The 16,612-nt window shown below is 42.1% G+C and overlaps 1 protein-coding gene across 3 annotated transcripts in view; it reads left to right on the forward strand.

The window, feature by feature from the left end:
- Positions 1-16,612, forward strand: part of SLC45A4 (solute carrier family 45 member 4) — an 83,274-nt gene extending 66,662 nt beyond the window's left edge. For all 3 annotated transcript variants that reach the window (XM_079302484.1, XM_079302485.1, XM_079302483.1), the window contains exons 3-8: positions 4,432-4,620; positions 7,010-7,189; positions 7,293-8,368; positions 8,468-8,567; positions 9,550-9,761; positions 10,564-16,612. In XM_079302484.1, coding sequence (XP_079158610.1) covers positions 4,432-4,620; positions 7,010-7,189; positions 7,293-8,368; positions 8,468-8,567; positions 9,550-9,761; positions 10,564-10,902 — 2,096 coding nt within the window. In that variant the 3' untranslated portion in view covers positions 10,903-16,612. The remainder of the gene's footprint in view (positions 1-4,431; positions 4,621-7,009; positions 7,190-7,292; positions 8,369-8,467; positions 8,568-9,549; positions 9,762-10,563) is intronic.

Raw genomic sequence — 16,612 nt, forward strand, 5'->3', positions numbered from 1 at the left:
AAAACTTTTCCCTCTGTCTCTACATTTCTGCTTATTGCTGTCTTTCCTGCCTCAGCTGCTTTCTGAACTGTCTTCTCATTTTAAAATGTTGCAAAAAATGGTGACATTCTGTAGGTTTAGCAGCATACATATACAGAGAAAAGAAACATTAGGATATGCAACTACCTTCCACAATTTTCTAATGCCCTTGCAGACAGGATTTTTATAAACTTTCATTTGTGGAGCATTCTTGTGAGGCAGAAAACCTCTGGAAGACTTAGAGGGGTTTCTGTTGTTTAGAAGCAGAGACACACATACACACACAATTTCTTTAAGTATTTCAATTTTCAGTCTTTTTTTTTTTTTTGCTTCTCCTGCCAAATCACAGATGCCAACCTAAATATGTATATCATGTATGCAGACATTAAAGATAATAAAACCAGAACAGCCTCTTTTAAGGGAAGAATAGTATTTTGAGGTTGAGTTCTCCTTGTCTGTCTGGAATGTTCTCATTTATATGAAATTGTCTAGCACTAAAGCAAGCTACTGTTGAAATTATGAAGGTCCTGCAGACTCTGCCAGCATGAAGAGTGAATTTTAGGAAGAGCATCTGTGAGGTACCTTTTGAAGTCTCACTTCATGGGAGAGTGGAGGTTGTTCTCAGTGCCTCAGAAAGTTCTTTCCTGGAAAACTCCTGGTAGAATATGGCTGTGAGCTTTACAAAAGTCTGATTTCCCAGCCACAATGCTGAGCACAGACATCAGAGGTGACACCTAAATCTGTACAGAGAGAGAAGACTCTTCTGGGCACTAGAGCTCTTCAGAGTTTTGGTTCACTGTGTAGACTGAGCTTATCAATTACACATCTCATCTTCCAGATCTAAAAAGCAAACACAAAAGGAAACTCTTGATAATTCACTTTCCTGCCATTGCTGCAATGATTGCTCTGTTTGCCTGTGCATTGCTCAGGTGAGCAGTCTGTCAGGTTCAAGAGGGAATTCTCCCAACAGCAGATTAATTTTTTTTTTCCTCTACTGCTTTTAGTTTTCAACTGCTTCCCACCAGGAGTCTTCTCTAACCCCACTCAGTTGTTTTCCACTTGAGTAACCAACTAAATTCTGATGTGACAATCTCACAGTTTACATACTTACAGTAAAGCCATACATAAAGTGTCACTTAGTAATTGGCAACAGTTTGGAATTCTGCATAACTGTATGTAAAACACACATGATGATTTTATAAACTGCTGGCTTACTCTTGGAATGCAGTTTATCAGGGCCCTGCCACTTAGCTGATGGAAGCAGTCCCATGGCATGGCTTCTCCAGCAAGAGAGAAAGCAGGTTGTGCTCCTGTCAGTGATTCCTGCCATTACCCAATCTGTGGGAATGGCTCATGTTTCACTTGAAAGTTATCCCTTTCCTGTTTACTTGGGGGAGCACTCAAAGCTTTTTAGCAATTCTTCCATTTTTCTTGGCATGGGGCTATTAATTCTTGTATAGATTTTTATCATGGCCTCTTTTTCTAAAGATAGATTTTTTTTTTTTTGGCTACTAATGAGTAGTTCAATAAAAAAGAATCAAAGTGGTTTTTCTAAAGAAGAATCTTGAAACATAATGTTCTTGGGGTTTCAAGTGTCCTTTTTACCCTTCCATAAAAGCTACATCCATGGCTCTGTTCTGAAATCATTGCAATTCATGTCTTCTGCAGAGTAAGCCATTTTAATTGTAAATATTTAGATTTAGGCTTTTATTTATAATACTTAGATGTTAGGAACATCACCCTTTGCAAAAAGTAAAAATAAATTCTTCCCAAGAAAGAATTTCAGTCTCTCTCTTCTGACTCATGCATGGAAAGATAAAACTCATTAATTTTAGTCATGTATCAAAGGTTGGGTAAAAAACCTTTTTCCTTCCTTTTACTGACCTGTAAAACCAGGCCTTAATCTGATTTTGAGTTATTACATGCAAAGTTGATCTTGAAAGTACTTGAAGTCAAGTACTGAATGTTTTTAAAATAATTTTAGGACATTTTTATGACAGTTAGCTGTGGCTGTAAAGCATAAAAAATACCTATCTGTCCAATTTAGAAATGTGCAGGTTTCACAGTTGAAGGAGAAATATTTGTAAACAGTTTTTAGTTCTCTGCAGAAGTCATTTCAAATCATCATTTCAAATGGTTTGTGTGTTTCCAGAACTTTTTTATTTTTTTGTGTATACCACAGAGAAGTGTCATTGCAGACTGCAGACAAAGTGATGGCCTCAAGGACAGAGGGACAGTGAGCTGTGCCAACTCCTGGTGTCTCTGACTTGCACTCCTGTCTCTGACCTACCAGTGTTTCCTTGTTTTTTGCTCACAGTCTCCTTTAAAACAAATTGTTTGTTTCAATGGATGTTGGATTGTTAAACACAAATCTCTTTGTGTCCATTTTACTTAAATATTTCTGTTTGGTTGTTTATTCACATAAGATGTGATGAGGCTTGTTAGGCTGATGACAGAGCTCTTGCCAGCCTTCACCCCTGTGTTTATTTAAAATCTCTGTATGATTTACTGCAAAACCTTCCCAGCATCTCACAAGTGTTTACTGATGGATGGGCTCGATTGAGATGTCCCAGCTCATAACTCACAAGTCACAGCATAATTCAGAAAAGAAATGTCTGCTTTCAACACACAGCCCTCGTGCAGTGAAATGCCATCAAGTTATTCCAGATGTTGGTGATCACTGCAATAAAAATCCATGACATTGGTTAAGCTGCATCCTCTCACTGTTTGGAACAGACTCTGCAGGACTTGGCCTCACACAATAACTGTGGGTGCTTGACCACTGCTCCCAGGATGGCTCTGTGCAGGCAAAATGGGATGAGCATTTACACATTGCCATTTTTTCATTTGTGCAAAAGAAGTCAGCAGTTCCATGGCCAGTACTGATGTGGAGTATTGGCCTCAGTACAGGCCTGCAGCTGCCTGTGACAAGGAAAGGTGGCTGCACCATGATGCCATTCCCTGTGGCACCAGGTTCATGGCAAACAGGTTGGGAGCTTTCAGCACAGGCAGGTGTCTTCCAGTAGCTTGGACTCATCAGGGCAGCTGTCACTGTTAGCTTGCTCATTAGCCAAAGTTGAGTCAAATCACACAGACCTTGGCCTCTGACCTGGATTTTGAATCCTGATGATGAAATTGGCTATTTATGCCAAAAAAATAGCTTATTTTTCATAATACAATCTCTGTATCACCACAGAACGTGCAACACTTGGGAAAATCTGATCTGTCTCATGGAAGAAGTTACTCTTGCTAGTCAAGATTTGGTGCTACTTTAAACAGCAGCAGATTAGACTTCCAAATTTACATCAGAGGCTATTTTGGGCAGGGATTGGTATAATCCTGCTTGGTAATGGATGCCTCAGTGTGCTGAGCAGGGAGCACAAGGTACAGGTTGATCTTGCCAGCAAAGGTCAAATGCTGCTCACACTCACCATATATGGGTTTAGATAATAAATGGTTTTCCTTCCTGGGATAAAGATACTGAGTTTTTCTGTCTTGGCATCAGCTGGACTGCAAGAAATAGATTGTTTTGTCGTTAACGTTTTTCTGAGAACCGTGTTGGAGTGTTACCTGCCCTGTGCTGATAAAGAGCAGGAGGCAGGTCCCAGAGGAGCTGGTGTGGCTGCTGCTGTGGCCACTCTGCCACCTGCAGGCCACTGCTCCGTGCTGGGGATGTGCAGAGCGGGCCTTGGCAGCCCTTTCTTCTCCTGAAATAATAATTTCTAGCAAGTTGTTCTTTTCTGGTAAGTGCTATGTAATAAATTTTAACTTTTTCCCATTTGATCCTATGAATAGTCATCTCTGTTCTTAAAGAAAGCAAAGACAGTGGGGATGAGCAAACCTTAGATTTACCTAAGTTGATGAATAATTGCTAATTGTTGTTTTTATTGTCTGTTGTTCATTTTTGTAAGTAAACCTTTTTTTTGTGCTCAGAAATGGGAAATTTCATACAACATTCAAATTCTGTCCTTCACTCAGTCCATTAAATCCTTAATAACTCTTTTGTGGGGGTGGTCTTAGATGAAAACAACACCACTATAATGTTCAGTTTTGAATCTTAAAGGCTTTATTAAGCAGGGGATCTATGTATATGACAGCTGGGTAGCTTCTAAGCACCTCAAAATCTCTGGTTTTATGTTCCATCAATCCATAGAGGATTCAGTAGCAGAAATTCTCCAGTTGTTACATTCTTTTTGTCCAGGTATTTGAAAGGTAAATGATCTGTGCTTATCTTAGCTGTTTTTTTAACCATTGCTAAAGAATCTTAAATGAGTTTTTAATTTGAGAAAGAATTCACAGTAGGTAAATTACCCTCAATTTACCATTTTCAATGCTGTAACAAAACTTCACGTGTAGAGTGCAATGCTTGGTGTGTACCACATAACCTTTCCATCATTTTTGTCTTTGTTTTAGGTCTTCCTGAACAATACTACAGCCTGACTTGGTTCCTCAGCCCTATCCTGGGCTTGATCTTCACTCCACTCATCGGTTCTGCCAGTGACCGCTGCACGCTGAGCTGGGGCCGCCGGCGGCCCTTCATCCTCGCTCTCTGCATTGGTGTCCTCTTTGGAGTTGCACTTTTCCTTAATGGCTCTGTGATAGGTAAATAACAAGGATTCCCCTGCATGGATCCTCTGCTTTGAGATTTTAATGTAGGAAGTGAAGATATCATTCTGCAGTTGGTTTGCCTCATATATACTGTTAAAATCATTAGAAATCTCCACAAGGCTACACTTGAGCTGTGTCCATCTTGCCTGTTATTATTGGAACTCATGAATTTCAGCTCTGTGCTGAGCATTGTGCAATCCTAGCTGTAACTGGTATTAATAACAATGTTATTAATACAATGGTTGCCAGCATGTTTGCAGTCACCGTGAGGAATTTGGTCGATCCTTGACATGGGAAAATTGTAGCAACCTGTTCACAGGGAAATGTTTCCTGTTGTGATCCATTTTCCCTTTAATGCATATCTGGCAACACATCCTGTTTCCAGCATTATTTCAAAAATTATCTTTTCACTTTTTCTTGTGCTTTTCTTAGACCCAGTATTGAAAAAGTCCAGAACACAGTTAATATTTGTTTATCAAAAACTATGTGGGAAAATAATTTTTCCTGAGCACCCATCAAAGCTGGTAAAAATAGTTTCCCTTGAACATAGTTTACTACGAATTTAATCTACAATCTCTTTGTAAATTTATTGTAGGAGAGGTGACAGCAAGTACGTTTAGGAAAATGTTTACAAAATGATTGGACTGATGGAAACAAAAGGAACTTAGCACCTAATAACATCCTCTTGGCTCTCTCTTTTGGGGTTAGTTGCAGTTCTATTGTGAAACAGGTCTGCTAATTGAGGGAAATGAGTGGAATGTTACCTTGACTCAGCCTGTTAAAGCCAGACTAGAATGCCATATGATTGACTTCAGTGCTCTGCAAACTGCAGTGGACAAACTATTCAGATAGATGACGTTTATGTTTTTTTAAATTTATCCAAACACTAAATATTATTTATTTGAATTTTTATCATATGGCATTGTCCTGGGGTGACTGTATGGTTTGATGTCAATTGTATTTAGTTGTTGTGTCTCCAAGACTTATTTCTCTTCTTCCAGATGTTTGCAGGGTGTTACACTGCAACCCTCTTACAAGTTTTTAAGTGATAAGAAGCTCTCAATTCCACACATTAGTTTAGGTCAGGAGCCATTGATACTGGAAAGCAAACCTCAGGCTCAGTTTATAGGCATGTTTTAAAGCCTTCTAATAAATCAGCACAAAATATTGTCAATTTTTCCTCTTTGCTTTCCTATCCTCAGTCTCCAGTTACTTGCAATCCTAATTGCAATTTGGGACAACAGAAGATGCTGCAAAAACTGTATCAGACCCTCTTTCATAACATGACCTCTGGCAGTAGGAGTCATAGGGAGGGAAACCAGGAAGAGAGTTTGGCTAATCCCAGTTGTGATACAGCCATGTCCCAGGAGAACACCTTACCCAAGCTCCTGTTCTCTCCTGCCCTGTTTAGGTTTCCAGCAGATCTAAAGCACTCTTTGTGGTTTTTGCTGTAGGGTTCAGCTGAGTGTGAAACGCTTATAAACTTCTTTAGCCTTCAAAGGGCTTGGTATAAATGAGGATTCAATATGCAGGAATCAGCACTTGAGATTTAGATGATTTTTAGTGGCTTAGCCAGTTCATCTCCTTCCACAGACATTTTAATCAGTTACACTAATGGTTTTATCAGCCTTGCATGTGTAACTTCTAAATCTCTGTGATTCGAGTAATTCATGCTTTTTGTCACTGGTTCATCTCATGACAAATTATCCAGCTCTGCCCTAATGCTGCCTTTCTCTACTCTGTAGACAAAAAAGCATTTCATCTCATGCTGTCAACACAAGCTGACTGATGCTTTTTGCAGTGCAAAATACATCCATGTTGCTTGATCCTTAGAAGTTTTGCTTATAAAAAGCGATCTAGAAAATAAGAATGTTTAAGACAAACAAAAAGAGATATGAAGGGGTTAAATTTCACTTTATCCTCGTGTACTGCAACAACTGCATTAAGCATTGACTGCTGGACATTAAGCATTGTGTCAGGAATGCTGCCAGCAGTGCAGTTACCTGTGGATGTATCTGACAGATGAAATATGTCATTTTGAATACTCCCCTCTCCCACCATGGCTGTTTTTTATAAAAACAGTCTCCAGCATCCTAAGGAAAATACATGGGAGGAATAGGAAATAATATCCAGCGCTCCCAGAGGTTTAAGAGATGCTTTATAAAATAACATTTTGATAAATGTCAGTCTTAAGAACATAAAAACCGTCCTTGTCTCAGACCTTCCATGATGCTGTGCCAAAGAGTGGAATTGTCATTTTGTTTCATGAAGGAACGTTTGCAGTGAGCATGTTGGCCACCCCTCTCTAAGGGTGTTAATCTTGTTCTTAGGAGTTTGTCCTTTTTAAATGAGATGCTCAGATGTCTCTGCCATTTCTCCCCAGGTCTGGCTATTGGTGATGTCCCGGAGAAGCAGCCCATTGGAATAGTTCTCACAGTGCTTGGAGTTGTGGTGTTGGACTTCTGTGCCGATGCAACCGAAGGGCCAATTCGGGCCTACTTGTTGGATGTGGTGGACAGTGAAGAACAAGACATGGCCCTGAACATCCATGCCTTTTCAGCTGGTAGGGAGTTAGCTGAGATGTTTTTGGCAACTGTTACTGAAAACAAGGTTGTTGCTGAATTGATTTTTCCTGAGTTTACTTCTCACTTTCTTCTGTTCCACAGGTCTTGGAGGAGCGATTGGTTATATGTTAGGAGGGCTGGACTGGACACAGACCTTCTTGGGTAGCATTTTTAAATCTCAAGAGCAAGTCCTTTTTTTCTTTGCAGCCATTATTTTCTCTGTCTCCGTTGCTCTCCACCTTTTTAGCATTGAAGAAGAGCAATATAACCCTCAGCAGGACAGGATCGATGATGAAGGAGACACACTTTCCAGTGCCAAATTCAGTGGCAGCCTCCCCCCTCTGAATCGGCTGAATGTAATTAGTGAGGAAGAGCCGTACGGAACTTCCATGTTCCATGATGAGGTTCAGTCGGAGCATGACCTCAGTATGGAGTTCCTTGAGGTGAACATTGTGAGAAGCAAGAGTGACTCAGTTCTGCACATGCCCGATGCCACACTGGAAATTGAATCGGAGCTGCTTTTCCTGCACGACATCGAACCCTCCATTTTTCAGGATGCTTCGTACCCAAACACTCCCCACAACACAAGCCAGGAGATCATGAAATCCAAACTCAACCACCTGTCTGCTTTCCTCAGGGAGAATGAGAAGGAGGAGGAAATGTTGCTCGATAATCGTTTAAATGAAGATAAAGTCCCAAACATCAACGGCTCCCTACCAAAAGAGTTCCTCAATGGGCACGCCAGGATAGGCATGAAGCAGTCCAGCACTTCCAACTCCATGCGGCGGCGGCGGCACATGTTCTACCGGCAGCCGTCCTACACCTTCTCCTACTACGGCAAGATCGGCTCGCACCGCTACCGCTTCCGCCGGGCCAACGCCATCGTCCTCATCAAGTCCTCGCGCAGCATGAACGACATCTACGACATGCAGAAACGGCAGCGGCAGCGCTGCCGGCACCGCAACCAGAGCGGCGCCACCAACTCCAGCGGGGACACGGAGAGCGAGGAGGGCGAGACCGAAACCACCGTCCGGCTCCTGTGGCTCTCCATGCTGAAGATGCCCAAGGAGCTGCTGAGGCTCTGCGTCTGCCACCTGCTGACGTGGTTTTCCATCATCGCCGAGGCTGTGTTCTATACGGATTTCATGGGACAGGTCATCTTCCAGGGTGATCCCAAGGTAGGAGAGCAGTTCCCATGGGCACACCTGCTCAGAGTCCCTGGTTTCTGAGATGTGCTCAGTACAACAAAGTGATGTTGGTGGTTGTGTCTGTTGCAGGCCCCTTCGAACTCAACTGAGCTGCACGCCTACAATGCTGGAGTTCAGATGGGATGCTGGGGGCTGGTGATTTATGCTGCTACTGCTGCTGTTTGTTCAGGTAAGAGACACAGTGGAATGCACCTCATGCGTGTATTTCTAAGGTGAAAGTAGAATCCTACAATATTCTGAGTAGGAAGTGACCCACAAGGATCATCTAACTCCTGGCCCTTCTGAAACAATGTTGCTTCAGTTGACATCTACCTCCATGCTTGAGGTAAAGGATATTTTGGAAAAACGTTTCTTGTGGTCATAAGGGGAAGGGCTTCTTTAAGAATCAATATTAAAAAGTTCCTCCAAATGTAGAGGTGGAATATGAACAGATGGTTAAGTGGCATAAAGCGCAAAATGAAATCAAAGGATATTGAGTGGCATTTAACAAGCCTTCAGGATACTAAAATCATGCTTGGTAGAAGATTTAAGCATATGCAAGAGGGTTTTTGCAAAGACTGGTTTTAAATCAAAATTATAAATATGTATTTCTGAGAGTCATTCTGCAGATAATTTGAGCTTGCAATAGACTCTGAAATTGAGAGTTTTTGCCAAACTTAAATTCTGCCTTTTGCAGTACGTAGCAGGCATGTCTGCAAAGCTCAGTACTGTGGGGAGAGGCTCTTTCTGAAGCAGGAGCACATCCTGTTCCCAGTGAGGGCTGGGCTGTGCTAGTCAGACAGCCCAAATTTTAACATCCACCTCCTAAAGAGGGTATAGAGATGGCATGGCTATATCAATCCCCTAAAACTTCAGTGAGTAAATTGATATCTAAGGGGAAATTGCTTCAAACTGAAAAAAAGTGGGTTTAGATTGGATATTGGGAAAAAATTCTTCCCTGTGAGAGTGGTGACGTCCTGGCACAGGTTGCCCAGAGCTGTGGTTGCCTCATCCCTGGCAGTGTTCAGGGCCAGGTTGGATGGGGTTTGGAGCAACCTGGGATAGTGGAGGGTGTCCCTGCCCATGGCGGGGTGGTTGGAACTAGATGGTCTCTACAGCCCCTTCCAACCCAAGTCATTCTATGATTCCTGTTTTATTCTTTATCTCTGCAGCCTTGTTGCAGAAATACTTGGACAACTATGACCTCAGCATAAAAGTGATCTACATCCTGGGCACGCTGGGTTTTTCCCTTGGCACTGCAGTGATGGCCATGTTCCCCAACGTGTACGTCACCATGATAATGATCAGCACGATGGGAATAGTGTCCATGAGCATCTCCTACTGCCCCTACGCGCTTCTGGGACAATACCATGAGATAAAACAGGTGGGTGGAATGTATATCTGGAGTAACTATATGAATCGAGGCAGAGCATTCATTCTCTTAACTTCACAGTGGCAAAATGGATTTGTTAAATCCCACTATTGAAGATACCTGCTCTGTTTGCATGTGTGCCAATGTGTGAGCAGATAGTAAATGGCAGGAGCTGGTGCTGAAATCAGACAGTCTTGGCATTGAGTTGGCTCAGAGGGAGTCATGATTGCTTTTTCCTATGCTGAGGTATAAATCAATCTGGGTGCATATGGCAGATGAAGAGAAATTAAATTATTATTGGAGTATTTACTATATATCTAGTTGTTACTCCTATCTTGGATGTGGTACAGAGATGTTACTCAGGTTTTTCACAGTCTTAGATTTTGAAGTGAATCTGGAAATGCAGCTGTAATTTTGGTGATGCATAAAGCAAAACAATTCTTCTAGAAACAAGGATGATTCCACTGTTCCATTTGGATTACAAATTACAGGAGGATCATTTATTACAAGTTCCTGAGTTGTGGTTGGGAGGGAAATTCCTTTTTATGATCATAAAATTAATGTTTCATGTATCAGCAAATGCTTCATGTAGATTTTTTTCTACAAAGCCTAATCTTGGAGCTGATTTGGGCTAGAAGTGACCCAGTCAATACCTGCCTCGTGCTGCAGGGTCGCTCTGGAGTTGTGTTGTGGTGCTGCACAAAAATGATGTGAAGTTAACCATGGGGCTGAGAAATTTAAGGAAATCTCTGGTGTTTAAGTACTGCTTTCATCCATTGCTTTGCCTCCTACCACGTTTCTTGACTCTTTGCAGTACATTCACCACAGCCCCGGGAACTCGAAGCGAGGGTTCGGCATCGACTGCGCCATCCTGTCGTGCCAGGTTTACATCTCCCAGATCCTGGTGGCCTCCGCGCTCGGCGGCGTCGTGGACGTGGTGGGCACGGTCAGAGTCATCCCCATGGTGGCTTCAGTGGGATCCTTCCTGGGTTTTTTGACAGCCACTTTCTTGGTGATTTACCCCGAAGTCAACGAGGAGCCAAAGGAAGAGCAGAAGGGGCTGGGTCCTCCCGAGGCAGCGGAGAAGCCGACGGTGCTGAAGCTGACGCGCAAAGGAGCCGCGGCGGAGCCGGAGGGCGAGTCGGCCGTGTGAGCCCCCGACGCTCCTTCACCCACATTCCAGAGTGCAGGTGCAGGATCAAGAACTTCTACTGTGGGTTTTTTCTTTTCCAAGAAAGCAAATTAGGACCTTCACTACTTGTAGCTAAAATTTGCAGAAGAAAAGGCAGTTTCGTGCAAAAATGTAAATGAAATTCTGTAGTCCTTCCTCTAGGTTGGAGCAGGTCGCTCTGATGCTAATTGCTTTCTCTACAACTTAGAAACGTCATTTCTGAACACTTTTTTATTAAGGATACATTTAGATTTCAAATAAGTTTTATTAATCTGCATGAGACTCACAGTGTATACAATTAGCAGTTAGAAAAAATTAAGTTTTCGACTGTTTTTAAACTAACAGAAAATGGAAGCTATCTCAGCCTATAGTCTCTTGCCATTTTTTTGTCTGAACATTTCAGATTTCACTAGTGTAATAACTGAATCAAATGCTTAGACATCGATTGATTTTTTTTCACGAGCATGATATTACTGGTCTGACAGCTACGTTAATTTTAGACTTCATGTTTTTGTTAGTGCAATTACTGCAGAATCCTTTTATTTGCAATTATTTTCAAGGAAAAAAAAAAAAAAAAGCAATTACTGCAGTTTCTAAGAAACTGCCATGAATTCTTTTAGTCATACTATTCACAACCACTCCCAAATCTGCTGCTTGTCAGGAGAGGGTGACACTGGGTGCTGGATGTCAGCTGTAGATGGAAGGAGCAGCAGCTGGGAGAGGTGACCAGCACTCACAGGTTTCTTTATCACAAGTGCTGCATTTTATGAATGTCGTTGGAATACGCTGTGACAATTTTTAGCTGAGAGTTTCACGTGCCGGTGAACTCGGGGGTTTTCTCAGCATTTAAACCTGATCATCTCTGGATGAAGCTGCCATGGAGAAAGGGCATCTCTGGGGTCAGCTTCGTGGGAGGGGGCGTGTGGATTCTCTTCCCTAGGGAAAGGAAGTCATTGATTAATTGCACTTTTCACGATCCTTTAACCTCCTGGCTGGGAATGCAGCAGCCGAGGTAAAGGCACCGGGTCAGTACAACAAGGAGAGCCCAAGGCCTACCTCTGTCACTTTATGGCATAGTCTGGGTGTATAAAAATCTGTGTCAGAAACAGTTTTTAGGCCTTAAAATTCAATTGTTGCTGTTCCAGTCCCTGTGTTGGAGGAATTGTAGGCTGGAGCTCTTCTGAGCTGCCGTACCAATGTTGTCAGCACATCCTCCGTGTCCCCTTCCATGGTTCAGGACACAGCTGCAGTGCAAAGACACTTTTCTGGAAAGAGGTTTAAAGAGTTGTGCTAACTTGATTTAAAATAGGTTTGGATCATTATCCAGCAGCCATTTAAAGCAACTTCCAAAACTTGTGTTTCACAAACTTCTGATTGTCACTTTTAACACATGTTTGTGATGCTGTTGACTCATTTTGGCTTGGGCCCCCCAGTCTGTGTGCTGGACAGGCAAACACAGCACGGTGTGAGATTCCTGCCCTCAAACTCCTCCTCCTCCAAGACTTGCAAATGCCTGTGTCAATCATGCTGCAATCCAGGCATTCAGACAAAGAAGCTGTATTTCAATATGAAAAGCAGTTTTTAATGAATTACTTGAATTGTCAGTGTATTTGAGAAATGAATGTTTGGGTGTATTTGAAGGTGGCATCCGTGGGTTTCTCTGAAGTTTCCAGTTGATGCCTGGAACACCTATAGCCTCTGCTATCAAGGGTGATGATGTTTTTGGGCTGGTGACATCACAGAGCACTGAGGTACATGTAATCACACAAGACTTAGGGGTTGTATTTGTTTTTCCAAGTGTCTTGAGGAAGTCTTTTTTTTTTCCTATGGTGAATATTTTTTTATGTAGAACATGTACTGTGAACTGTGTTCAGCCAGGGGAGCAATACTACTGAAGGGCTTGAGTCCTTACTGAAGAAAGCAGTTGTGAGAAATTCTGCCGTGAATTTTATCATCTCAGTTACATTTAATATATTCTGATGATGTTCATGTGTGAGAGACAAGTGTTGTGTTTCACCCTAGAACTGGCATTCGTGTCAGTTACATGCTGAGTTACACATTTTAAAGTGGCTTTAATATTTTAGTTTTGAAGCTCCTTGAATATCCTGCTTTTGGTTAAATAACCATACAAATACTCCTTATTTTAATCTCTACTGCTGGAAAGGTTCCTCAACAGTTTAAAAACTTGCATCTTCTGACTGGTGTCAGCCTTACCCTTTTCCCAAGGGTTCCATGGACCAGCATGGATCAAACCTCCATTACTCCACATTGCACTTTCTAAGCCAAGATCTCTTTGACTGCACCATCACACTGACCAAATAGCTGCAGAGAGGGTGGAGAGGCTGAATCTCCCTCTGACTTCACATCCCACAGAGGGAACATGAAACCATTCTGGGAGTGAGCTCACCCATGTTTATGGAGCTTTCTCAGCCAGGGAAGGGCAAGGAGGGAGGAAAGACCTTTCATTTCTAACCCAGAGACTTGAAGCAAAGGCGTTTGGTGCAGTTTCATTGCTGAGAACTGGATGTCACAATCCGTGTTTGGATTGTTCGTGGGGCTCGTAATACGCACGCTGCCACGGCAGGAAGCTGATTTCACTCCCTGGTAAAGGCAAAGGAAATTATTATTCCTTGTAAATGCACTGAAGTTTTTGTAGTGTTGCCAGAAGAATTAACTTGGGGAGCCCCAGCCAAAGCATCTCCTGTCCTTGGGCCAGCCTGGGAAACACCTACACCAGCTTCGCCCGCTGAGTCTCCCAAGGGCTTTTCCTTGGATGTGAAAGTTTTCTTTCTAGCCCCAGCATGTCTCAGGGTAGAGTGGGCAATGATTTATTTCTTCATCTGTCCCTTACCTTATCTTTTCATACAGAAATGATTTTTTTTTTGCCACAATTAAAGATAAAGTAATAGAGTTTTATGTGTTTGTGCAGAGCTTGCAGAAAGACAAGTTTGAAGTGGGTTTTTTTTTTTTATTCCTGGTGACAACGAGCATCTTTTTTTCTTGTTTGTATTCTTGTCTAGTTGAAGTCATGCCACAGGACCTTCAGTGTAGTAGGACTAAGGTTTAGTGGTTAATTTCTGTACTGTTCAGTACTATAAACAATTTTACATGCTCTGCTGCAGTGATGTGTGACATGAGGCACTGCTGGTGCTCAGGCCCTCAAAGGCTGTGATTGATCAGCTGCACCTCTCAAGATGTTTCATGTGAGAGTAGAGAAGCTTTAACTTTCACCCCTTGGAAAGGCAGAGTGTGGGCTTGGCCCTCTTGGGTTATTCCAAGTGAGATCTGTGCTGTTTGTGGATGGCAATTTCAGACTCCAGAAGCAATAATTTCTTAGGAGTGTTTCTCTTCCTGCTGGTTTGATGACTTTCATAGAGATTTATTGCCTAAATAGCCTTTTAATAACACAAATCTGGTGTTTTGCTGGCACTGGCTGTAAGCAGTTGTGGAAAAATAGGAGTTGTTCATCATAAGAAGGGAGGAGGCCAGTAAATCCTACAGAGGTTTGTGCTCTTGAAACACATGATGTCCTTTTCCCCTTTCATTTGAAGCCTTTTTCTAGGCTCTGAAATATTCCCAGCATATCAGTCTGAAAAGGAGGTGGCTGCAAATTCACCCTCCTGGTTTTCTTGCTGATGCCAATGCTGGCACTCAGACCCCAGGATGGAACAGGCTGCATGAGGTTTTCCTCATAGGCAAGGACTGAGTCTTTCTTGTCCCTCTCCCACCTGATCTGAACCCCCCAGCACTTGGAATGACAGCAGCAACCATGGTGCTTTTTTGCCAGGTACCTCATTAAGAACAGGACCCCTGCCCTTGATCCATGGGGAGCTTGGCTTCCTCCAGCATCCACCACGAAAATCAGGATTTTCCTGGGTGCCAGATCTCATGGTCATGCAGGCTGAGATCCCATCTCTGAGTAGAGAGATCTGGGACCTCTGGGCAGGAGGGGAGCACAGGAGGCAGGTGCTGATATTTGGGGTTTTTAGGGATGTGTGTGTGTGTCTGTACCTGTGTGCTTGTACATTTCCAGACACACTGCTAGGGCCAAAATACCTTTGGGGGTGTGTGTTGCTGTCACTGTATTCCATGATGTTTTCAACTGAGTTCTTCCAGGTTTCCCTCACCCTAGTCCCATGTGAGACAAGCTCAGCTATAAATATGTATCCTATTTAAATGAACAAATGAACTCCTGCATGATATTCCAAGCACATGTAGCAGCTTCGGCATCTGAAGTGTCTGTTGTGAAAGAGAAGTTGGTTTTCTTTGCAGCTCTTTTGTCCTCCTTTCCTTTGAATAGGCCAAATAAATGTAATGGACACCAAATGTTGCACAGAAATGTTATTGATGACTGTGTGAAAAAAAATACCAAATTTTATTTTTCTTTGCAGAAACTTTATGGTTCCAGAGAGTCTTTTAGCTGTTTTCCTTCCTTAAATGACAAAGCTGAACGTTTGTAAAGCACGTCACAAAATGGTCATTTGGAAAAAGTGGAGCTACCCAAAGCTTTCTCTTTGTCATGTTGCATCCAAAGGAGCTGCAGCAGCTCAAATACCAACTGGGGTTTGAATCTGAGGCTCAGCAGTTCAGAAACTGCCTTAGAAAACAACAAAAAGGCTCCATTCCTTTTTTCCTGGCATGGCACTCGCACCCACTGATCTGCTCATTAAAGTGTTCCAGGTTTTCCTGTCGTTTAAATTAAAATCACTTCCTGGAAAACTAATTTGGTTTGGTTCCTCAACCCAAGCTTCTCCTGAATTTCCACCTCAGCTTCCCTTGCCCCAGGGAGTGCAAGGGGTGCCCAGGAGGGACAAGTACATCCCCCACTAAAAGAGAGCATCTGCTGTAATTAAAGGGTTTTTGATGCCCTTGCAACCTGCTAAAATTTTAGAGAAAATGCACAGCGTGGTTCAATTTGACCTGCTCTGGCACATTTATTCTTAAATTTGGAAGTTTGGGGTGAAGCTCTGGGAGAATTCAGTCATACTTAGTGTCACCTTATTTACTGTGCACCTGCACAGAGTGACAGCCAAATTGTATTAACCCCAAAATCCAGACTTTTCTCTCAACAAATTGGCAGTTCCCAATGTGAATTTGTTTTGCCTGATGTAACATGAACACTAAGCCCTTTAAGTAGCCAAATGACCAGCTGATTTTAAATGCCTCGTATTCCTAGAAAGCTGCATATAGGCATCTCATAGCGGGGAAAGAAATAAAAAAAATTAAAAAAAGAAAAAAAAGAGAATATTTAGTTCCTTTGTGAACTGGCCATATGACAACTACTTTTTTATCAACTTATTAAGTTGGGGCACAATAATAGCTCTTGCTGAGTTTAGCAATGTTTATAAGCATGTGTTAAACACATAATGTTGTTTTATGAGGAAAAAGGGATAAAGAAAAGTGATGTCACAGATGAATGTTTGAGTGCGTAGACGGCATAATGTATGTATGATTTTTATTTCTACACTGTTGAGCTTATTTTCTGTTTAAAGGTTAAAAAAATTGTTGCATGAGAACTGTTTTATTGTGTTCTGCACTTTCTGTTCTTTTTGTATAATCTTGATTTTTTTTTTCATTTATGCATAGAAAAGAAAAAAAAATCAGTTTAGAAATATTCTACTCCACGAGACATTGTGTTCCAATCTGTTGTTCCGATGTTCGATCTTAATAAACATTTCAGTAAGAGTTGGTG

The sequence above is a fragment of the Erithacus rubecula genome (assembly GCF_903797595.1).
Source record: "Erithacus rubecula genome assembly, chromosome: 3".
Taxonomy (NCBI): domain Eukaryota; kingdom Metazoa; phylum Chordata; class Aves; order Passeriformes; family Muscicapidae; genus Erithacus; species Erithacus rubecula.